General features: G+C 40.3%; 2 protein-coding genes across 3 annotated transcripts in view; both read left to right on the top strand.

The window, feature by feature from the left end:
- The first annotated feature begins 3,880 nt into the window (after positions 1-3,880).
- LOC121324972 (enhancer of rudimentary homolog) lies at positions 3,881-9,764 on the top strand. Its single transcript, XM_041267227.1, has 4 exons — positions 3,881-4,028; positions 5,408-5,495; positions 7,915-8,035; positions 8,881-9,764. The coding sequence occupies exons 1-4, from the start codon at positions 4,026-4,028 to the stop codon at positions 8,981-8,983; spliced, it is 315 nt and encodes a 104-aa protein (XP_041123161.1). The 5' UTR covers positions 3,881-4,025; the 3' UTR covers positions 8,984-9,764.
- A 4,023-nt stretch (positions 9,765-13,787) lies between these two features.
- Positions 13,788-25,196, top strand: part of si:ch211-168d23.3 (BRD4-interacting chromatin-remodeling complex-associated protein) — a 28,716-nt gene continuing 17,307 nt past the window's right edge. Inside the window, exons 1-5 of one of the 2 annotated variants that reach the window (XM_041267328.1) lie at positions 13,788-15,074; positions 23,148-23,334; positions 24,479-24,524; positions 24,696-24,738; positions 24,920-24,985. In XM_041267328.1, the coding sequence (XP_041123262.1) occupies positions 24,484-24,524; positions 24,696-24,738; positions 24,920-24,985 (150 nt within the window). In that variant the 5' untranslated portion in view covers positions 13,788-15,074; positions 23,148-23,334; positions 24,479-24,483. Of the gene's footprint in view, positions 15,075-23,147; positions 23,335-24,478; positions 24,525-24,695; positions 24,739-24,916; positions 24,986-25,196 lie in introns of both variants that reach the window. The other variant, XM_041267327.1, reaches the window with a different exon arrangement.

Consider the following 25,196-nt stretch of genomic DNA (forward strand, 5'->3'; position numbering starts at 1 on the left):
TTTCTTGGGCGGATTTTAGGGTTAAACAGATCGGATTGCAACGGAAAAATCTCGCCAATTGTTTTCTCCTGTTGCTTTAATTGTCCCCTGGTAGAAACTAAGACCATTTCCCGACCTAAAATACGATCAAAAAACGGCCAGTCTCTTCCCAGGAGAACAGGGTATGGTAAACATTGCGCTACAGCCACTTTAACGTAAGCTGAATAATCACCTACAATAAGTCTAACTTTAGTGGTGGGATAAACCCGAGTTTCTCCATGAATACAGGAGATAGCCACTTTACCCTGTGGCTCCCAGGCTACCCCATCCAAGAGAGCTTGCCGAATCAATGTTTGTGCACACCCAGAGTCCGCAAATGCGTAAGTACTCTTTCCCCCGACCTGTACTCTTAACTGATAAGGGCCCTCCCGACATTCCCCAGTGTTCCTACCTGTTACTGCTGACCAGGATCTTGTCGCCAGGTCCACCTTTATTACTGGACAATTCCTGGCAATGTGTCCAGGCTCATTACATTGGTAGCACACTTGGTTAGGAGGCATCAACGGAGTTAATCTGTCCTGCGAGTCCGCGACCGGCAGGTTAGGGGGATTCTCTCTCGCCCAGGATGGGGCTAACCTCGACCTCCATGGTCTGAAGGTCTGGTTACCCCCTCTGGGCTTCATTGGTTGGTTGGTCCGAGTTAGTTTAGGGGCAGGAGTGGGGTCTGACCCGGCACCTTCGTTTGCGTCTTCGTAGGCCTCCGCCAGGAGGATGGCATCCTCGAGAGTGGTAGGTCGATTCCTCTTAATCCACTCTCGATTCCCTGGCGGTAGTATAGACGCAAACTGTTCTATAACTATTTTCTGCACCAGTTCTTGGGGTGTATGTTCTTCTGGCCGCAGCCACCGGGTGCACTGATCTAAAAGATATTGTCCCGCAACCCGGGGCCGCATCCCCTTGGACAGCTGGTATTCCCGAAAACGGCGCCGGTATGTTTCCTCCGTGATCCCGAGGCGTGAGAGAATGGCTTCTTTTACTTTAACATAGTCCCCTGCATTCGTGGCCGTCAGGGCTCGATACGCTGCCTGAGCTTCCCCTGTCAGGCAGGGTGCCAATTTCATGGCCCAGTGTTCCCTAGGCCACTCTGCAGCCTCTGCCACTCTCTCAAAAGTAATCAAGAAAGCCTCGGGATCATCTTCCGAGGTCATCTTCTGAAGTTTAGGCTGAGCTGCAAACATCCGGGCAACCGCTCTCTCTGATGTTGATATTGATAGTTTTTCCACCAGCTGTCCAAAGAACTGGGCGAGCTGTTCCTGGTGCCGTGTCTCTCTCTCCTCTCGCTTCTTCTCCTGCTCCCTAAACATTGTCAAAACTGTAGCTGGATCCATTTTCACTTCTGACACCATGTGTGAGGCGAGAGTGTATTAAATGGAATGTCCAGACAGTAATTTATGTGTACAGAAATAAAATAATTTATTTTTATTATCTATACACAACAAAATAATTAAATAACAAAAGAAAACAAAATGGTGTGAGGGAAGGAGTGCAGGTGTGAAATCCAAAACAAACCGTGATGACTCGTCTTTAATTGTCTTCGTGGTGAACCATACATAAACAAAAAAGACAAAAGAAATGTTAGTGTTTTTTTGTTTTAAAAATCCCGCTGCACCAAACCAGTCTCTCCCTCCACCCGTTACTCCTCCTATTTTACTTTCGGACCAACCCCGAACACAGTAGTACGTTCCCTTTAGTATGTAATGTCCCGCCTCTGTAGTCAGTGGAACACCAATCCCCAACTGACAAGTGTCCTTATCCTTCACTTGACTCCAGTGGCTGGAATTTACATACTCGTACTTCCGCCCCTCACCAAGGTGCCGCCCCTCAAAAGATGACTTTTGCCATGGTCACGAGATCTTGGTAAGGGAAGTCCCGAGTTGGTTTGATGCCATCTACTGTCGGGAGGCTGAATCACAGACCGAAATCCCTTTGACTCATCACAATGAATTACAGATATCTCTAAATTATAATTTGGCTTGCCATATTATGTAGGCTACACCCACCTGCAGTTTACTAGGTTATGATTGGTTGAACGGGTTGAAACGCGTCCCTACACTTGTTTAAGCGGGCTTGGTTTAGGTATGACACAGGCCCGGTTTTTAGGATGAAACAGCATTTTGATTGGTCTTTGTGTATCACAGGAATGTGACGTTACCTCGAGTGGGAAAGCTTGGAGGCATTATGATCGGAGAGGGATTCTTAAATCAATTCACGATCCAGTTCTCGTGTACTTTATTTTATGGTAAACTTATCATGCATGACTTAGAAACTCGGCTTTCAGTTGAGCAGAATGTCTCTGGGGCTGCATTTGGGACATTACCTAAACAACAAATCGGCCCAGAAAAGCACAGCGGCCCAGAATTTGGGACGTTATCTGAAAACTAAATCGGTCCAGAATTTGGGAAATGATCTGAAAAACAAATGGACCCAGAATTTGCGACATTATAAAACCAAAGCGGCCAGACCCCTGAGAACAAGCAGCCTACATGTAAACTATGATTACATTACAGATAAACTAATGAATCATGTAACAAAACTGTAAGAGTGGGCAGGATATATATTTGCAATTAAAATAAATCACGCAAACGATTACAGACATATGTTATTTGAAAGAAAAAAGCAGATGACTCAAATTCGTGCATAACATGATAATTTATTAAAGTAATAGTCACACATAGTTTGTTATATTAGTACTAATATTATACTCAAAGATATTTATTGGCATGGCAATAAAAAAGAATTGTGTTGCCAAAGTATATCTTTTAATAGTAAACAGTATCCCTCTTTTCAAATTCAAATTCAAAATATGCTTTATTGGCATGACAATAGCTCTCAGGTATTGCCAATGCTTTTATAATACAAAACAGAAATAATAAAACAGAGATAAAATTACAGAACATAACAAACACAAAAACCATTGTCCCCTTCCCTTTGAACACTATAACTACCTCCCTCCCCGGCTCCTGAATCTCGCTGGTGTTAATTTGGCTCGGTTGGCTGAGCTTCAGTACCATTCTACTGAGGGGATTCTCTTGTGGGGGCTGTGTGCAGCTCTGCGGTGCAGTGTGATGGTAAGACTGCGGATCAGCCTGCTGTAGATGGACCCAGTAGTTCAGCGCTCATTTCTGTAGAATGCAGTAAGGGGAAACCGGCCCAATTCAGCCCTGCAGGCGCTGTTAGCTGCACTCCTGTGAACCTGCAGGAGGTGTTTACAGAATTCCAGATGGAAATTCCCTATGGGGCTTTGATTCCATTTTTTTATAATCAGGGCTCATAAGGGGACCCCAGACTTCACAACCATACAGAAGGATTGGCTTCATTATGCTGTAGAAATTTTTTAGCCAAATTTTTTATTGGTGGTTTTATTTTGTATAGCCGATTCTTTATTGCATAAAAAGCCTTGCGCGCTTTATCTCTTAATGCATTTATAGCCAGGTTGAAATTCCCAGACGCGCTGACTTTTAGATCCAGGTAATTGTAGCAGATGTGCTCCAGTGTGTTGTTGCCCAGAGTGAAGCGGTACCTGTTTCCCTGAGATCTGGCTTTCTTCTGGAATACCATAACTCTGGTCTTGTCCAGGTTTACTGTGAGTGCCCATTTCTGACAGTAAATACTGTTCTAGCAGTGCCAGACTCTACTGCAGCCCCCTTCAGTGGGTGACAGCAGGACCAGGTCATCTTTTCTCTCTCCCTCTCTGATCACAATGCCTCCAAGCCCCCCCCCACCCCCACCCCCACCCCCACCCCCACCCCCACCCCCCCACTGCAGTGTAAGGACACTGTCTGTTCCTGGTGAGTTATGCGCTCTGAGAGATACGCCATGCCAGGTCCATCCCAGAAACCGGGCATGTGTTATAGCTCGCTTCCGCTGGTGAAAGGAACTCAAGTGGGTCGTGCTGTGGTCTTTTGCAGAAAGGAGACAGAAGCGCCGAGAAATTTTTACTGAAACCGAAAAGGAATCGTCTACACAACCGGCCGCGGAACTCAGAGATGGTGAGAAGAAAAATACAGAGAATTATACACCCCGTGTCAAAGTGAATACGACACAGGTTTATTGTATCAACTGCCTTTCTGATAGCGCGTATCAAACCGTTCACACATTTAGCGTGTAGGCCGAGCTGCGGAGTGCATTATGGGATATGTTAGTTAAATCGTTATTTTATTTTACATTGTCGTAGCCACGTCTAAAAACAAATAACTTAAACAACTGAACAAACGTCTAAACGCGTGTGTTGTGAAGCGCCTTATTTTGGATTCTCTGACGTGAGTCGAGGAAATTGAACTAATAGAGTGGTGTACACGAGTGAGCAGTGGTTAATCTTAACTAGTCAATACAACACGCAATGAGTAAGGATTATAGCTCTTTAGAGCGCTACTAAAATAAACAATATTTAAATATAGATGGAAAGAGTAAAAGGCCCAGGCTCCGCATACATGTTTATAGCGTATGTTTTTTTTACATGTATTTATTATATGCGACCACGACTTTAACACGAACACCTCGATAATTATTTAATTAAAACGTTCTTGATTCAAGATTAAAACTTGTTCACAGAGGCGTACTGTGCCTAAACTGAAGTAGTGAAATTTGCACATCATTTTCTGCTAAATACAACAAGCTGCTCCAGATGCTGCTGATAAAGCAGTTCTGAAAGTTGACTCCGGCTGAGAGGGACACCCTTCCCCCCTCGTGCTGATTTAGTCATCCTCTCGTCTATCCTGTGCAAACATTATTTCATGAGTAAAATAACTAACACGGAACCACGTTCATGCATGTTGTCTTTATTTATTTATTTATGCATGCTTCCATGTGTGCCATTTTAAATCATACTTTTTCAGCCAGCTAGCAGTCTTCATTGCCAAAACGTAATTGACTTATTCAAATGTACATGCACCACAATGTGTAATGTTGCTTAGCAACTGGTATGGCCAGCCAGACTGGTTTATCCCATTGCAACTGTACAACATGAGCCCTCTCTCCCACCCCTCACTTTGAGCTAGCGGAAGTGAGCCCTCTCTGAGAACCCCTATGCTTGTAGCTAGCTGTGGTGAGCCCTCTCTTTGAGAACCAGCATGCTTGGCGCTAGCTGCAGTGAGCCCTCTCTGATAGTTGTTCATTATGACTTAACTGTATTGTTACACCTCTGTAAACCACTATTCCTGAATTCTAGTTTTACCCTTTTGTTGCCTGAAATGGTTCCTTTGTTATATTTCTTCTTCATTTTAGATAGTGTTCTAAATTTACTGCAAACAGATGTACTTGTTAAGTTCTGGTATGTGTGGATATGAATTTTCAACCAGAAAATGGCAGAGCTAGCTTATGTGTTTGGGAAAACAAGTAGTAACAGTCACTTTTTTCTTTCTGTTTTTAGTCGCACACAATTTTGCTAGTCCAGCCTACCAAGAGGCCAGAAGGCAGGACGTATGCAGATTATGAATCTGTTAACGAGTGCATGGAAGGTAAGCTGAGTATTACAAAAAAATATGTACAGGTATATTTAGGCGTGCTACTATTAGATTTGATTTTTTTTTGCCAAATCGACATTTATTTTAAAATGTGTTTTTTTTCAATCTTTATTTTTCAATTCACGCAGAGAATGGGTGACATTGACCTTTATCCTTAAAGTATTTTCTCTTTTAACGCCATTTAAAAAACATCTCATTTAGTGAAACCCCTTTATCATATTCAGCATGCAACAAAACCATGGTTACCAACATTCTAATTGAAATAACGTTTGATCACAGTGAAACTATACCTTGTAAAGAAAGATCCTACACAAAGTCTCAAATAAACCATAGAAAATGCAGCATATAAAAGTGTATTGCACAGACTTTTATAGCGTAAATTTCTGTGCACAGTATTCATTGTGTTTTTCTCTTGCGCCTCATTTTCAAACTAGTAACTGTCACCATGTACCTAAAGCACAAGCTTACATACACCTTAACCTGCTAACTTCAAAGTAGGCGCTTTGAATGACAGACACTCTAGCTGGCAAATGAAAGTGCACAGTGGGTGCAGATCTTGGTTAACAGTCATTTAAACGAAAGAGCATTCTTGCACTGCTTCAGTCAACGAGATCTGTCAGAACAGGGTCAAACTACAGGACTAACAGTCCACTGAGATGACTGACAGCAACTCCCAGCCATTCAGAGCAGAATGGAGATGGGACAGATAGCAAGTATAAAAACTACACAAACTAGAGAGGATTTCTAAATTATATTTTGGTAAAATAAAAAAGCTAGTGGTTTACCGACATTTAGCGTATATAAATCGGCTCTGGTGCTTGTACTGCAAGGTTATTTTTTAAATATGTCTGACACTAGAACTGCCACGGTTATACTCGTGCCTAAAATTGCCGCTGGCAGTCATTACATGTTAAACAACATCAATATTAAAATGAAAGACAAACTATCAGTTACAACTCAAACATCTGCACAGCCTAAACACTGTATTTAAATGAGCAATTAAACATAAAAGGGTTTATTTTCTACCTTGCCACATATAAAGCACTACTTCAAGGGCTCCAGAGTGGCACATCCTGTAAAAGCACTCTGCGTGGAGTGCAGGATGCGCCCTGTAGCCTGGAGGTCGCCAGTCGTCCAGGCTATTCCACTGCCGACCGTGGACAGGAGTTCCAGGTGGCAGCCCACAATTGCCCAAGCGCCCCCCGGTTTGGGGAGGGCTTAGGTCGGCCAGGTTGTCCTTGGCTCACTGCGCACCAGCGACCCCTGTGGATTGGCTGGGCGCTGGCAAGCCGTTTAAGTGGCTCGGAGCGTCATGCTTCTCTGCCGCTGTAGCTTTGAGGTGGCTTCATGGGGGGCCTACAGAGTGAAAATAAGCGGACGGCTGGCGGCACCTGTTTCGGAGGACGTGTGTGTCCGTCTTGGTCTCTCGAGTCAGCATGGGGGTGGCAGTGGTGGGCCGGGTTGAAATAAAAAAATTGGGCTTTCCAAATTGGGGTTGAAAATCTGAACAATAATTGGTGAGTCCAAATTTAAAAAATATGTATGTAAAAATAAAGCACTACTACACTACATTTATTTATCAAAATTAAAAACTATAATAAAATAAACATTTCAAAAGAAACTAGTGTGTAAACAGGTATATGTACATACAAAAGTGTAAAAATGAAAGCAGTTTTTAATTAAACAAAAGTAACATATTTTCTCTGCATGTGTCACTGTGTAGCACTGAATCCAGGTTGAGCTGCAGCAGTCTGTGGCTAGCTTCAAGATCTCTCCTACTGATATTTTTCCCTGTTGCATTCCTTGTACAAAACGTACCAGGTACAGTGAAAGCAGGCTTGTATATAAGAGTATTGTTTGTTATGAAAACATATATTGTAAAAGGTAGTCAAAATGACTGATCTTATGGATCTAAATAGAGGGGATTATGACTTTTTTTTCGATCACTCCTTTCAAATGCCGTAAAAAAGTAATTTTCAGTTTTAACCGTGAAAACCGTCAATGACTGCCGTGGCGGTTCTAGTGTTAACATGCATGGTCTCGTCCACTTTAATGTTGCAATTATCATAAGAGTAGGGTTCTAATAGAGGGCTGTCATCACTTTTTTGATTGGATACAAAAATGTCAAATATTTCAGCTTCTGTTTAATCTTAACATTGTGAATGTTTGACATTGAAATCTAGTATTTGATGGGAACTTTCATTGACCTAGCGGCAAGAGGTATGAACACTATCAGGTGTGAGACACAGCAAGTGCTTCTCAGACATCGAGTCCTGTGTGTACCCTGCTAATGAAGCATCCTGCCCCCTGGAGCAGTAGGACTGTTGGGTCCTGGGCAGCTGCAGGTCATGCTGGGGAGCACAGTCTGTGAATGATGGGCCTGCATGTTTTAAAAGGATTTGTGTTCTTGTAGGTGTCTGCAAGATGTACGAAGAGCATTTGAAGAGGATGAATCCCAACAGCCCGTCCATTACGTACGATATCAGCCAGCTGTTTGATTTCATCGACGACCTTGCTGATCTCAGCTGCCTTGTGTAAGTGAATGTTCCTTTGTATCGCTGCGCTTGAAGCTACATAATTTCACCCCTTGTGGCAGAATGCAATAATAAAAAAAACAAAACATAATTTCACAAAAGTTTAGTCTCAATTAAGTGCTTTTACCAGCCAGTACTACCCTAAAAAAAAAGTGCTTTTTATTTCAATTAGGTGTCTCAAATGTTCATGGTACCTTTCTTTTGGATATGAAAGTGAGAATTATAACTGAGAATCATGATTGAGTTAATAGAAGTCAGCCTTTGGATGTTAATACATTTTTTAACAATGTTATTGCCACTAATGTACTACATTTAAGGTTATTTATTTACCTCTGTTTGCCTGAAATAATTGTAGTCCACTGACTGAGTTAACATTAAGAGCATAATCAGTAAGCACAGGTTTCAGAACAGTGCCGTTCATTCAGGTAATCCGTTTCAAGTACGGGAGTTCAACATTGTCTAGTATAGGTCACCCGTGGTGCTAGTCAGTGTACAGAAAGGTTACTTCATACGTATTCAAAGTCTTTTCTATATATGGGGTGATTTAGAAAGTAAGTTTACCACATTAATGCACCATATCATTGATGTGGTAAACTTACTTATCACCCTGCACGCAAACCTAGTACATCTAGTCTCCTCTATGTTGTTGTATAGCATAAAGTAATGGTACTCTAATGAAGGTCTTTTTGATTAGTTACACAAAGTCCCGTTATATTGGTTAACATTTTTCTCTAGTTTTATTTCTAAAGTTTCCACGTTTAGCAGGTTACACAGAATGTACCATCTCCCCGTGCACCATTGCTGTCCTGCTTTAGAGTAATGTGTGCTTCTCTCTTCCTCTGTAGATACCGGGCAGACACTCAGACATACCAGCCCTACAACAAGGATTGGATTAAAGAGAAGATCTATGTGCTGCTGCGTCGCCAAGCCCAGCAGGCAGGCAAATAGAGCTGGAACCAGGGGGGGGTTGGCGGCGGGGGTGTTTGTATTATAGTAGCTCAGCATTCATTGAGTTCTTGACTAATTCAGTGAAATTATGTTTGAGTGGGGGTGGGGTTGTTTTGTTTTAAAAAATAAATAAATAACTACTTATCAGTTGCCCCTGAATGAAATGTCTTTTCGAAAGTTTTGACTAGACCTAATTTAGTTTCTGATGGAACAGAGGACAGGCATCCCTGGTCCTGTGGGGCTGTTCTGCTTGTGGTTTAATAGTTGTAATTAAAATGCTTGAGGCGCTGGTTGGAGGTTTATTTCCTCTAATTTTATTAAGACCTGGATTAGAAGGTCCCAGGCTACATAGCCCTGTGCTGATGGGGTTTTCATTGTTGTAATGCAGCAGTTCCATCAGGTGGCACTTGCTAGAAGTGTTTCTTTACTTGATCTGCCTAGACTTGTATGTATTTTCTTTTCTTCTTTTCTATAGATCTTTCTGCTAGGTTACCACTCATTACAATTCCTGCATGCTATGAACATGTTTCTGAGTTGGGTTTTGGTAGTAATTTACTTTAAACATATATTGTACTGTTTGTAACTGTGCACCACTTGTTTGAAGAAAGGTCTCATAACAAATGTCAGTGTCGAATCTGACAGCAAATCTTTCTTTGCAATGCAGATGTTTTAAGTTCTCCTGAAAGATTGCTTTTTGTAGGTCTTATGTGAGTGCTCTGTACAATGACACATTTTCTTTTTACTGTATTTTGAGTGAATAAAATACCTCTGTTTACCTGTTTTCACCCTTGTTTGGGTTCTGTGACTGATCAGTTTTGCGACGTGCACTGGTCCTGCAGACCACCTTGAGTGGGTGAGGCATTGTGTTCTGTGTTACGCTGAGAAATGGGTTTAGTAGTAACTGGGAGTATTTATTTTTTGTGAGTATTTTGTTTTAAAAAGGGTGAACCTCTCTGGAATAATAGTGACCACTTATTCTTGTCAAATGTGGCCCTCATGTTCAAATGTAGCTTCTAAGAATGCTACCATTATAATTTTAAAATAAATACTATGTGTTGTTGAAATTCTAAAGGGTTCCAAGTGCCATGTTGCGCTAATCTATTACATACAGCTAGTGAACCACTTACCCAGTTGTGATGCAACGTAGTTGGGGCACTGAGTGTTAGAGGATCAGAATCCAGGGAGGTGCTGTTCTGTACTCGCACTTCTATATGTTTACTGATAATTCATTTTGTATTTCAAGTCATAGCAGGGAATGTAAATCTAATACTTTCTTCTGTCTTCATCAAAAGAACTTGTTACAGATGGTAACTGCTTACTGTGTTGAGACTGTGTAGACCACATGGCCAGATTTCAGCTAGCCCATTGGAGAGAGACAACAAAGCAGATGATTTCTGTATGTTTAGCTGTTGTAGCGTTGTCTCTGAAATACATTTCAAATTCATGTACAAAGTACAAGCAAAGAACCATTAACAGAAGAAAAGTAGGACTGACCAGTGTTGATGATGTGGTGGAGAGATAAGCATGTATTTTAAAAACATATTTAACAGTACTGGTGGTTTTAGCAGCTAGCAGTTATTTTAACATTTTAAAAATCATTTAGGTCGGCCAGGGTGTCCTTGGCTCACTGCGGACCAGTGGCCCCTGTAGACTGGCTGGGTGCCTGTTGTTCTGCCTGCAAGTGGCTCAGGGCTGCTTGGTCCTCCGATGCTGTAGCTCTGAAGGTAGCTGCATGGCGGGCCTGCAGAGTGAAAAAAAGTGGACGGCTGAAGGCACACGTTTTGGAGGACGCGTGTTTGTTTTGGCTCCCGAGTCAGCGTGGGGGTTGCAGTAGTGAACCAGGCTTAAAGAATTGGACATTTCAAATTGGGGAGCAAATGGAGTAAAAAAAAAAAAAAAGGCTATTTCAAATTTAAAATTAAATGCATGAAATTGTGTTCAAACAATTACTATTCTGAAAATTAATGTAGGCTTTCAAAGAACAGTCCTCTTACCACTTTGTGTTTCCAGTAGCATGGAGTGATTCTTGCAAGTGTTTAAAGGAATTGTTCTAGTGCTTTGTTCTGAGTTTATAGATAGGTAACACACAGCTTCATCTAGTGGAGTATTGCTGTCAATACACACTACCTGTAAACCATTCCTGTTCACTTGATGCTACTGGGTGCTAAAGGTATGCAGACACTTTGCAGATTTAGCTTGCCTTCTGTGTGTCTGTGCTGAAAGACTATCTGGCAAACGGAGCATGAGAGCTACAGTATCTAAATAAAAACAGTGTGTCTAAGAAATTGCTTCTTGACTTGTGTAAAGGAACATTGCTGCCTATTTGATCACTGCTTGTGATCGACTATTAGAGTGAAACTTCAGAACAGGAAATCATTTTTGTATTAGGATCTAGGAGAACTTCCACTTGATATCTGTATATTTCAAATTGAACTATAATGCTAGAACCAAAACATTAAACAGGAGAAAGCAAGCCTGGATACGCGAAGACTGCTCCAAACAACCCCAAAACCAAGCACAACATTGCACAGACCAAATGAACATCAACTGGGTTAACGAGACAGATGTTCTGAAGAATGAGAGGCAGGCAGACATCAGTACTGACTGCCTGTGAGTAGGGTTAAACCTGATCATGTTTTATAGACATTTCTTAATTTAACATTATTACCTAATGGTACATGGTACTATATTGGTCAATGTTGTGTCTCAGTCTGTTGTATTTTTGTAATAATTAGTAAAAATAGTCATGCACTTTTACATATCATGGCAACGTTATTTTACACAAAAAAATGGGCACAATGAAATGTGGCTTGAGACAGCTTGATCCATAGCTACATGTTTTTAGTATGATTCAACACTGTTTCAGTTATCTGCAGTAAATGAACAGTAAGGTGCCAGCATCATCCAATGACTTTGATCAAAATAAGAAAGTATTTTGTTGAGCAATAGAAAACAATCAGAAACTAGTACTTAAGAAAAGGAATAAGCATACTGACAATGTGCACCAGTAGATCAAACTTATTCAATTGGCATTTGATTATGCCTAGTAGATAATGTAAAAGCACGTTGTTGTGAGATTTATGTAGTGAATTACTGTTTTTACTTGTATCAAATTGTATTTATACAGCGGTATAGTTATATACTTGGTAGCCATACATAAGAGATACAAATTCTGTTTTGCCTTGTGATGAGAATACTAGAGTTCTAGTGTGATTGCATCAAGATCAATAGGAGCCACAGCTGTACTGTTCCACTCTATAAAGAAACGCCTTATAAAGGCAGTAGTTGGCAGTAGTTCTCGTTATTGTATGTCTGATGTGTTACTTTTGCTGGTCAATGAAGTACTGTAAAGGCTGAATTTTGAAACTGCGATTTTAAGCAATATTGGGTAAAGCGCTAAGTGGAGTGCTCACACAGCAATGCACAGTAAGGACAAAAAACCATATAGCTGTATTACTATCAGACATGCCCAAATGTACCACATTCTTTAACAAAATAAGATGTATTTTATTTACATGGGAGGTTATAAACTAACTATAACACAATATCATATTTTTGTGAACACTGCTGTGTTTTTTTTTTCTTATTAAATAAATACATCAATATATTCCTTTGTCGAAATATATATATATATATATCACTATACTGACACTAACTAGTTATTCCAACGTGAAATATTGCTCGAATTTTTTAACTCTTGCTAAAGGCACTAACAAGAAAGCGCAAATGTTATTTGCTAAATCTATGAAATCCAAGTTAAGCTTCGCCAGGATTCTAGGTGTATCACAGAGTCCAGTGAGTGGCGCATTCCATACCCTCACTGCTGTCTGTATAGAAAGTGCTGCTGCACTTAGGGATCTGTTAAGAACAGACTAGTGACCATTGTGGGATCAACCAGCTACCAGGAACCAGACGAGAACTAATGGAACGAATTGTCCCCTTTTGTTCGTATTCTTAATTTCATTCATGTCCTTTGATGCAGGCCTCTCGTCTAAACTGTTGGAACTGTTATTAGTTAAAAAAAGGTGTTTCACCAAGACTTGTGTACATTTATGTAATTATTACTGATCTTCTTAAGTGGTGATCTCATATTTCAGCATTTAGGAGGCTGTGTGGTCCGGTGGTTAATGAAAAGGGGTTTGTAACTAGGAGGTCCCAGGTTCAAATCCCAGCTCACCCATTGACTGTGTGTGATCCTGAGCGAATCACTTCTGCTCTGACTTTCAGTTGAGACATTGCTATGACTGCAGCTGATACATAGTTCACACACCCTAGTCTCTGTAAGTCACCTTGGATAAAGGTGTCTGCTAAATAAACAAATAATAATATTTCTTTAGGAATGAAAATTAGATTCTTATAACTACTACAAATAGTTTATTTTACACAATTGAAGCTAACTGTAATGTATAGAACTATGGTTCTTGACATTTATGGTTACTATTAATTTTATGATTTCGTTAGATCACAAACACATGCCATGTTGCAAAAGTGTGTTGTGCAAATTCCATTATTATTTATGTAAAAAGGTCTTCCAAACAACAATATATGAACTCTCTTGCCTCATGCCCGAATTACAGTCTGTCTCAGTGTGTAGCTGGTGTAATATTGTAATCTCTGTGAGTATAGCTGGTCTAATATTGTAATCTCTGAGAGTATAGCTGGTCTAATATTTTAATCTCTGAGAGTGTAGCTGGTGTAATATTGTAATCTCTGAGAGTATAGCTGGTCTAATATTGTAATCTGTGAGAGTATAGCTGGTGTAATATTTTAATCTCTGAGGGTATAGCTGGTGTCATATTTTAATCTCTGAGGGTATAGCTGGTGTAATCATTTCAATGTGTAACTCCCCATATAAACAGTGGTTAAAGCACTGGTTTAACCTTAAAAGTATTGGCAAGCATGGGGATGAATAGAAACTATGGAAATGCATAGTGTCAAGGGCTGGTCGACCATTGCAAGCTGCAAAATGACCATCAGACACACTTCAATAAGTGTCACGATGCCACCCTTAAAAGCATTGCCGTTAGTATACAAAAGCTGCATCTAGCAGACTTCAATGAATGGCTGCTAGTAGCAGCTCCGTTAGCAGGTGCTTGCAAAACAAGCCAATTGGAACGCCTGATTCTTCTCCAAAGTGATTAGTCCATTGGTCGTTCTAAACAACACGATTTAAAAGCAGTATTGTGTCCTGACCCTGTACATTAGTACGTGATTAAAACAAACCCTTCGCAGGCAGGCTCCAAATGTCACGTTCTGTCAACTCACATGCAACCTGCTGCAACGTCAGCCCCAGATACAGCGCATCGGGGCAGCTACTTCAACCTGAAGCAGTGATCCCGCCCACCGCTGCACTTAGAAACACAATCAAGTTGTCAATCAGAGTGGCTCTGGCCAATCACTTGGCAGGGGAGCCCCTTGTTGTTCCTAAGAGGTATTGATTTTCACACATGACAGAGCTCGCGGGAGATACCTATTGATTCACCTTTGTACACCTTGTTCGTTTTAACCTGTCTTTGGATTTCTTGAAAGCACGTTTTTAAAGGCATGTTTGTTATTTTTTTTAGACCGATTACATTATTTCAATAGAACCTGATTGTGTGTTTTCGGGTTGGATATAGTAATAATATGGGCAGTCTTAACAATAGTGTCTGATATGATGTGCAGTTTTTAAAAAGGCACACTGTAGCGATTAGTTTGTGTAGCGGGTGCTTTACGCTGATACGTTTAAAACGGTGATTCTTGTATGTAGCAATTGCACGTTTTAGTATTAAACAAACAATCGGCAACATTACAGGGATCGTTGTAATCGGAGTGCAATGATGCGAAATGATGCGTCTTTAATATTATGAACTTGAATTGGTACAATAACTGCTCTCCGGAAAAAGCGGGTATTTTAAAGGTTTGCTGTATACAGTACGAGCTCTGTGAAGGACGCAGCTAACACAGCCGAGCGGAATCGGAGCGCCCCAGCCTCTTCCACCTTTGTGCTGTGAATTCTTGTCACTCTTGTTTTCCCCCTTAGCATCTGAAAAGGCAGCCCCGAATCGATGGCGCAGATGTTTCTTTGACAAGACAATAACGCACATTACCGGTGAGTTTCCTTTAAAAAAGTTAAATACAAATGTAGCCAGAGCAAAAGGGGCGATGGGGGAATGCATGCATTGAAAACAGTGTCCTTTGTGTTTTGCAGAAAAAAACCAGTAGCCTTTACAGTGCCTTTTCTGCAGGACTGTGCTGCTGTTGCTAGACAGAGTGCCTGGTGCTTTTTCAGACAGACAGAAGCAATCTTTGTTCTTCGGCTCGCATCGGTCACAATACATCTTCTCCCATGCCGAAATGGACAAGAGCTGTTATTCAGCGCGTTGTCGTCTGAGATAGACAAACAGTAATTGAGATGGTTGGTGATTCTGAATTGTCTTAGTACACAGAGCAGCCTGCATGCCAGCAGAGGAGGGTTGTAAAACAAGAAGTAGCTATGTAGCAGCTGTGTTGCAAGTTGTAAATAAAATAAGAAAAAGATACAGAGGGTAGGGAGGTCTTTGCTTTCTGAGAAGGACCTCCTCCCTTGGTAAAAACGGCGTGTGTTTGGAGGAGTTTGCTTTATTATTGGAACAGAGCTTCCGTTCTCTTCACTTAATCAAGATGCGGATTAAATAGACAATTTAGACAATGAGTGGGTGGGTGGACATGTTAGTACTTGGCGTGTGGCCGTTTACCTCTAGAATGCGTGCCTGGAGAGATGATCTTCTGTGTGGGGAAAACACGAGTTCAAAAGCCGTAGACCGCATGGTTGTGATATTTTTTGTTCTAGCAGTAAATGACGCATTGTGATTTCTTGCATTGGTTTCTATGAAGAGGGTAGGTTAAGGAGATGTTTATATTATTACACGTCTGAAAACCCATGAAAATGTTTGCATTTCGTTAGTAGAATAAGCGTAATAATAAAGCATTAACAGCGATTTAGCAAGCAGCTCTTGCGCCAGCGAGGTCACTTTGTTTACAAACCCGTTATATTTAAAAGCAAATATTCGGCGTGCTGCCAAATTTGAATCGTGTGCTCTGTTAATAAAAGACAAGGGCGTTCTTGCAACAGTTATTGAGTGCGGGATATAAGAAAATATCTGTATTATAATAATGGAGAAACGCAGCGTGACAACGAACAGTACAAAGAACAACACCCCCCACATCGAACGTTCCCTCACAAAGCAACAAGATGTCGGGGTTCTTGCAGCAGCAGCAGACGCAATGGTTTCATTAAAAAAAAAAAAAAAAAAAAAAAAAACAGTCTATGTTTGCATGCACACGACAAAAACCTTATGCCCTTTTTATTTTAAAGTCGATATTGTATTCATAAAAAGCACGTTGATAAAACGTAGCTAGATACCCGTGACGGTGATTTTTTTTGTAGACGTACAGTATTGGTGAACACAATGTGGCCAGACTACGCAGTGCTGTGTTGATGCTATGAGTGAATACCTGGTTGCCTACTGCAACTGTGAAAGCAGAATAATTCCCTCCTAATTTGCTAAAATGGTTAAACGGGTGTATTATTATTATTATTATTATTATTATTATTATTATTATTATTATTATTATTATTATTATTATAAATAATAATAATAATAATAATAATAATAATAATATCGAGAAAACCCCTGCTATAACACTATAAATAGGATGCAGAGCCACCTTGAGTTGATTCAGCATGATCAGTCTGCACAATGATTTAATTAAATAACCCTTCCAGCTGATTACAGTCTAATTCCTTCAGAGAATTTGGGCATGGAGATCTGCAGGGGAGTCTCTCTGGCCTGGCCTGTACCGCTATGGCCACAATTTTGCGTCACCCTATAGAATAAGCACATTTTGCTTAATAAAGTCCAATGAAACGTGCTGAATAATGTTACGTTAAATGTTGAATTACACACTAGCCATAGCTTTAGAGAAATGCAGCCTCCAATACAGATGCACCTGTCAAACAAGCACTAGCATCTCTGTTGTGGGTCGCTAAAGTGATTGAAAATCCAAGAATAACACAGTGTAACAATTTTTTTTTTTTTTTTTTGTTCCTGGGTAGTAAGTGTTATTTCCTAATTGCTTATGCCTCAAAAGTATAGAAAATGGCTATTATTCCCCACAAACTTTGCTTTTGTGACCAGGACAGTGATATTTCAAAATATCACTATTTCCAATGGGAAAACGGGCAAGTGTGTGTCTTTTCGTTCACATAAAGTCAGAAAAAAACAACATATGAATCCAAATTAACATGTATTTATACTAAAGTAATACAAAAATGACTACAAAAGATTTAGAAGTGAGTAGTTTTTCGAGATTTGCGATTATACTGTATTTATAGTATAATCGTAAATCTCGAAAAACTACTCACTTCTAAATCTTAATTTAGATTCATATGTTGTTTTTTTCTGACTTTATGTGAACGAAAAGACACACATTTGCCCGTTTTCCCATTGGAAATAGTGATATTTTGAAAAGCAAAGTCTGTGGGGAATAATAGCCATTTTCTATACTTTTGAGGCATAAGCAATTAGGAAATAACACTTACTACCCAGGAACAAAAACTGTGTTACATAGTGTAATGATCGCTCAATGTAAAACACAACCCGGAACTGCGAATGAGATTTCATAATTAGCTGTGCACATATATTTCAGTTGAGGTGTAATTCATTTGGACCGTTGGTCTCTGATCAAGGTATAATTCTTCTTGTTGTGTGTTAAATGCAGTTAGATTTGATTTGTTAAGCTGCTTCTGATATCAAGCTAACAGTGCTGCTGTAATTGTAATTGCCATTCAGCAAAATGACATGCACTGGATATCTAATTATAACATGTGATTATCTAATTATAACTGTGAAAAAATAAGAATGGCAAGTAAATGTGTAATAGAAGTGTAAGTGACTGGGCCTAATTCTCTTGTATAGTTACAATTCCAAGCACACAGGTGTGCTAAGGTTCCGCTGACTGTAATCACAATGACATGGTTAGAATGGGAACTGACTGCAGCTCTGATTGAAGCAGGGCTTCCCAACCCCAGTCCTGCTGGTTTTCATTCCAGCTGAGCTCTCAATTACTGAACTGAACCCTGAATTGAACTAATTACTGTCGCTTAATTAGACCTTTTTAATTGTTCTGCGCCTAAAAAAGGTGCTGATTTCAAGTCACTTATAAAATTGTGTGTGTGTGTGTGTGTGTGTATATATATATATATATATATATATATATATATATATATATATATATATACATATATATATACACACATATATATATATATATATAATTAATTTTTTTAAATTTAGTAATCGACTATTTTATTATTTTCTCCCAATTTTGGCATATCCAATTATTTTTAGGCTCAGCTCAACACTACCACCCCCACGCTGACTTGGGAGTGGTGAAGACGAACACATGCTGTCCTCCGAAGCATATGCCATCAGCCGACCTCTTTTTTTCACACTGCAGACTCACCGTGCATCCACCTCAGAGCTACAGCGTTGGAGGACAAAGTAGTTCTGGGCAGCTTACAGGCAAGTCCGCAGGCGCCCGGCCAGACTACAGGGGTCGCTGGTGTGTGGTGAGCCGAGGACACCCTAGCCGACCTAAACCCATCCCCCCAGGTGGCGCTCGGCCAATTGTGCCGCCCCCCCGGGAGCTTCTGTCTACAGTCGGCAATAGAATAGCCTGGACTGGAACTGGCGACCTCCAGGCTATAGGGCGCATCCTGCTCTCCACTTGGCATGTCTTTACCAGATGCGCCACTCGGTAGCTCCATAAAATTGTATAGTTAACTTGAAATATGCAGCTGTTTAAAAGTTGAAAACAATTAAAAAGGTCTAATTAAGCTAATGAATAGTTCAATGAAGGGTCTAGTTCAGTAACTGAGAGCTCAGTTGGAATGGAAACCAGCAGACACGGGGGATCCCCAGGACCAGGGTTGGGAAGCGTTGCTCTAGATTTTACTGTTTTCAGTGATACTATTTGCATAATGAAGTACATCTCACAGGCCTCTTTAAGAAGGGTGTTATATTATTTTATGTTGAATCTCATTTTTGCGATGCTTTTATAAAATGTTATTAGTATAGCTTATATTTAAACTTTTCTTCTTAAAACAAATTATGAATGAAATGCTGTGCGTAGTTTACAATGGCACCGACACCTAAACAAACAGCAACCATACATTTTAGCATCCATATACCTGCTGCAGTTTAGTTCACGTGTGTAAAAAACAAAGCTCCATTGCAATGGGAGGGAGTGTTTTTTATGTTTTTAATTTTACTTTTGTCACAAGGAGTGCTTAATATTAGTCAGCTCTGCTTTCAGAGCTGAGAATGCACCGTTCAAACACAGGGCAGTGTCCTGTATTGGTATCTTAGGGTTGTGGACATCGTGCTAATAAAGACAGCCACTGGTCAATTCAACACACAAACACTATTCTATATATAATAGAAACTTCTCCCAGATATACCCCTTAGCAGGTTCCCATAGTAAAAGCATGGCAAAGTGGAATAAAGCATGGTAAAGCACAGGTAAGCATTGTAAAGCACAAAGAGGTATGGTAAAGCACAGAGCGGTGTGGTAAAGCATAGGGAAGCATTGTAAAGCACAGAGAGGTGTGGTAAGGCATAGGGAAGTACTGTAAAGCACAGATAGGTCTTGTAAAGCACAGAGAGGTATGGTAAAGCACAGCTATATATGGTAAAGCAGATGTAAGTACTGTAAAGCACAGAGGTCTGGTAAAGCACAGAGAGGTATGATAAAGCACAGCTAGGTATGGCAAAGCAGCGGTAAGTACTGTAAAGCACAGAGGTCTGGTAAAGCACAGAGAGGTATGGTAAAGCACATGGCAAAGCAGAGGGAAGCAGGTAAGTAAAAGCACAGTGAAGCATTGTAAATCACAGAGGTATGGTAAAGCACAGGGAAACATTGTAAAGCACAGATAAGTATTGTAAAGCACAGAGAGGTATGGTAAAGCACAGATAGGTATTGTAAAGTACAGAGGTATGGTAAAGCACAGGGAAGCATTGTCAAGCACAGAGAGGTATGGTAAAGCACTGGGAAGCATTGTAAAGCACATGAAAAGAGTACAGACAGGGAAAGCTGCAGAATTGTCATGCACAATTACTGTATTTAACTTTTAAAACAGACTTCACAATAAGTTTTTGTTAGTCATTTATACTTACATTTTAGTTTATAGTGACTTGTTCAATATCCTGGAGCTCACATTGTGCAAGTTGTATGAGCTGTGTTACTGAGGTCACTAACTTTTTATAAAGCAATTCATTTTGTCCATATCTTAAGTAATCTCAATTTGTTGAGTTTTACAATGCAGTAAATAACTAACTGAACAAAAACTATCGATGAGTTAGTTAGACCAGTGTTATACAGTGTTAAAAATACAAAGATTGCAAACCAATAGTTCATCCGTGCAAAGTGATGGGTCTCTACCTAGCTTTAGTACCCTCTAATAATAATACCTGTAAAGGTGTTTGCCCAACACAGCAGATCACGTCAACGTATAGTCCCAAAATGAATATGTTTAATCGTCTTTTCATAGCTTGTGGAGGTTGTGCATTGTGTTGAGGGAGCACATTGTTACAACAATCTGTGCCTGCTTCACCCCCCCCCCCCATTAAACAGTGTAGGCGCATTCTAAAATCAATCAAACAGGTAACAAGCTTTCATTAAAACACTTCCAAATATTTGCCAGCATGCATACATACAATCCTTGCCAGTCTGCACACATAACAAAACAATATGTATGTGTTAACTGTTTACCCTGTCTATTGAGTGTATGATGCTCGCGTGTTGAATATGCCCCTAGAGGTGTTCATAGCTGGTGTGTGCACATTTTCATGAGCTGTAAGAAAAACTAAATATCATAGAAGCAAACTTCCAAATACTCAAATAAACATCCAACCATGTGAGAAAACAATATGTGCCCGTCCAGTCCACACACACTATGGAATCATTGGTGTTAATTCAGTTTCCTGTGAAACGATTTCTTCTTCAGGTTTCAGGGTGTATTAGTGTTCACCAGCACTGATCAACACGTTGCCAGTAGAGTGGCTCATTTTAAATGAGGGCATGCCGTGTCATTACTGCCCAGTGGACAGCAGGGAGCAGCATTTTTCAAGGCTGCTGATAAAGCAGATTATAAAGATGTCTAGACTGGAAGAATTTATTACCAAGAAATAATTAGATAAAACACTGGACGACTTAAGTATATTGTAATTCCATGCTTTATTGTTTTGTGAGGCAGGTGCTGATAAGACCCCGACACTGGCATGTCCCTTATAAAAGTGCACCATAGTTATTGCGCATTGTTCCCCCCATGCATTTCCCATGGTTATACTACACATTTCCATTACTATTATTATACCATAATTATACCGTAATTCAAGGTAACAGATTAAGGACAAGCATTTAATAAACTTAAACCACTTTTTAATAAAACAAAATGCAAAATACACAATGTCTAGTAATATAAGAAGATTTCTTTATAAAACAACAAACTTATTTCATTTAAAGTATTCATTCGTGACAAAAGTATTGGCACCCTTTAGTATTTTGTGTCTCTTGCTTTTATTACAGCTTTTTTTTTTACCACATTTATGATCATTCTAGACCAGTATGTTACGTCTTGTTGGTGAAATCTGGCCCGTTTCCTTCAGCTCAGACAGATTGGCTACAGCGTTTTTCAGATCAGCCCAAAGCATTTCTGTCGGGTTGAGATCTAGTCATTGCGAAGGCCATTCCAGAACTTTTATCTTCATCAGAGTTGACTTAGCCATATGCTTTGGGTCATTGTTGTGTTGGAAGATAAACTGTCTGCCAATCATCCTATATGAGCAGATGGTATCATTGTAAAGTCGTCTCCAGCTAAGAGAACACCTCTCGAGAAGCAGGCAAAGTGTTCTTATAGCTGAAGTGTTCTGTAGACGGAGTTAGCCTCCAGACACAATATGAATCAAAAAATAAATTTTAATAATAAAGTAACACACAAACTAAATTAACACCACACCCCTAAATACATTAAAAAATGCAGCAGCACTACCCAAGTCATGCACATTATTTAACAGAATGGTGAAGCAACTCACCAGAACAGGAATATCAGATTACTCAGCGGCTTGTGTCTGATTCAGGGTCACGTTCCAACTTTGTGTAGCAAGCGAAACAGAGGCACATTTCGCTGTTTGTTTACATGCCATTTTGTAGCAATGAGGTGCACTTGTGGAAATCAGAATACAAAACGAGGCAATGATATGACAGTGGTTCTGGAAAGACTGAATAAACCATTTTAATTTAAATGTGGTGATGATGATAAGTTATCAGGTTTCAAAACATATTGTATCCGTTGTGAACAAATCGTTATTGTTGCCAAGAAGGTGTTCTTTTAAATGAAGTTCCTCTTCCTTTAGCCGGAGCATTTACAATGGGAAAAAACATGTTAAACCACAAGGGTGTTCCCTTAGATGAAGAGTTCGCTTAGGAGGTGTTCCTTTACACTCAGACTACTGTACTTTGTAGAATTTTGTATACATGGCTGCATTAATTTGATCTTCAATCACATGAATGTACAACAAGAATGAAGATTATACAAACAAGAATGAAGATGAGTTCAGATCTAAAGTATTGGGAGTAGCGTTGCTGTTTACAAGGCACCTTTTATTATTTGTAGTGTTTTATTTTGCTTTTGTACATTCCTATGTATGTTCTCCGTCCACTACCCTCACTGGTAGTTTAACGTGAGTGTCTGTAAATAAAACCTGCACACCTGCGTGGTGTATCAACTCTCACCTCTGTTTGGATCACCTGCCTGTCACTCAGCACCGAGTACACACCCACACAACTCCACCCTGCTACAGTGTAGTATTGCATACTTCTGTCCACTGTACCCTCTAAAACTTCAGTATGTACATGAATCAGGATGAATGGAGGTACCTGCCTGTATGTATGAGAATACATTGATTTACTTTTTAAATAGTGCTGATATAACTTTCACATTACAATGTACCACATCCAAATCGCTCAGGGAATCTCTTGCTGTGAGTTGAAGAAGTCCCAGCTTGTCTTACGCCATGCTCTGGGTTTATGAGGTGGATTCAGTTGTCAAATAACTCTCTTGTTTCCCTGTTGTGTTTGATAGACCTTCGTGACTTTGTGCGTACTGCAGAGCTGCAGTGGAGATGCAGAGGAGACTAGTTCTACTGAACTCAGCCCGTTGGGCACCGCGCCAAACCCCAGCTTTGCCCTGAGGGCCTCAGCCAGAGTTCCATGCAGCTCCTGGACCCCCTCAACAAGTGTGCACTAGATGGAGCCTGAGTCCTTGTGAAGTGAGTGGGCTTTACATGGTTTGTCCTGAGAGAGGAGGGTCTTCCTAACAAGCTCCCTCAATCATTTAGAAAAGTTGCATTTGCTTGTAACAAATTGTGCTTGTGAAAATGTAAAAATATAAAAAGAAACGTAATGAATTCAATATACAGACGTTTCAACTAGAATAAGACGAGAAGACGTAGAGAAAGGCCCCTAGTCAAAACATTGAATTTATTTTCTTTTAGTATTTTTACACTAAAATTTAAACTAGTGTTCAGTTGTTCTGGGTAGCATGTGAAAGTTACATGAGAAAATGGCCAGCCTGCACAGGATTTGAAACTAGATTGTGGTGTGTTTTTGTCAAACTTCGTAATGGTTAATGGCAATCGTTATTTTTTATAATAATCACAAAACACTTTACAAGATACGAGACTAGGGTGTGTGAACTACGCCTCAGCAGCAGAGTCACTTACAGCAACGTCTCACCCGAAAGATTGGGCACAAGGAGGTTAAGTGACTTGCTCAGGGTCACACAAGGAGTCAATAGCTGAACTGGAATTTGAACCGGGGACCTGCTGGTAACAAGTGTGTTTCTTTAACCACTGGACCACACAGCCTCATGTGATGAGCATTCATGAGCATATCTCTTGGGTTGCATCTCTTTCTTTCTCTCATGCACACTGATATTGCATTTTATGTGAAGGACTTTTAACAAAACTGTCTTAAAAATAGGTGTTTGTTACACATTAATGAAGAGGCAACAAATGATGAACGGCAGGATACAAGTTAGTGCTGGAACAAATATTAAAATATCAGACATATTCGAACCCGTGTTCATCCAAGTGCTGATATGAATCTGTAGGTTGTGCGTTTATCTGTTGTCCTCTTAGATCGGACTGGGGACGCACCCTTGAGTAAAAAGTACTAGAAAACTCAACTGATGTAACATACAATGCCATTACTTTGTAAAAAATGACTTGCATGGAGATTATGTGACAATACTCGAAGTATGCTCTTGCAATGGCCTAGTTCTTTGTTGTGTTTCCATCAGTGCTTCATAACTATGTCTGGCCACAAAATACACCACTGAGTCACCAGTACAAGCACTTCCCAGCAGCATTTTGTTTCTCAGCTGTTTGCTCATTCTGGTCTGTTCTTCCTCAGTTGACATGGATGATGAAGATGGCACCTGTTTGCTTGATGTTTTGTGGTGAGTAGTAGCAGCAGCTATCGCTCATAACCCCTAAAGCCTGCCGAAAATTCACATTCTGAGCCACATGTGTGCATGACTGTGATGGATAGTATGGAGTGCTCTGTCCTGCCTCGCAGCTCCACTGCGGATGCCAGTAATCTTTTCTGATGTGTGTTCTGTCTGTTGCAGTGACCCCCAAGCCCTGAATGACTTCTTACATGGGACTAGTGAGGTAGGCCTTTGCTTAGCGGACTTCAGTGCCCTACAGCTTTTAATCTAAAGCCCACATTTCAGAGGGGGGTGGGGGGGGGGGGGGGGTGGGTAGTTACACAGACATTGGTTTTGGTACCAAAGATAGAAATGTTTGAAATAAATCGCATTATGTGTATTCTGTCTCTCTGATCTCTCAGCAGTTGGAGACTGAAGACTTGCTCATCAACGCTGCTGGGACAGACAGCTCCCTGTTCACTGATTCCACTGTGAGTATATCATGTAGACCTAGTATACAGTGTAGGTAATAGTGATCTAGTGTACAGTGTAGGTAATAGTGATCTAGTGTACAGTGTAGGTAATAGTGATCTAGTGTACAGTGTAGGTAATACTGATCTAGTATACAGTGTAGGTAATACTGATCTAGTATACTAGTGGATAATAGCAGTGTTATATACAATGTAGGTCATGGTGATCTAG

The sequence above is a fragment of the Polyodon spathula genome, chromosome 12 (assembly GCF_017654505.1).
Source record: "Polyodon spathula isolate WHYD16114869_AA chromosome 12, ASM1765450v1, whole genome shotgun sequence".
Taxonomy (NCBI): domain Eukaryota; kingdom Metazoa; phylum Chordata; class Actinopteri; order Acipenseriformes; family Polyodontidae; genus Polyodon; species Polyodon spathula.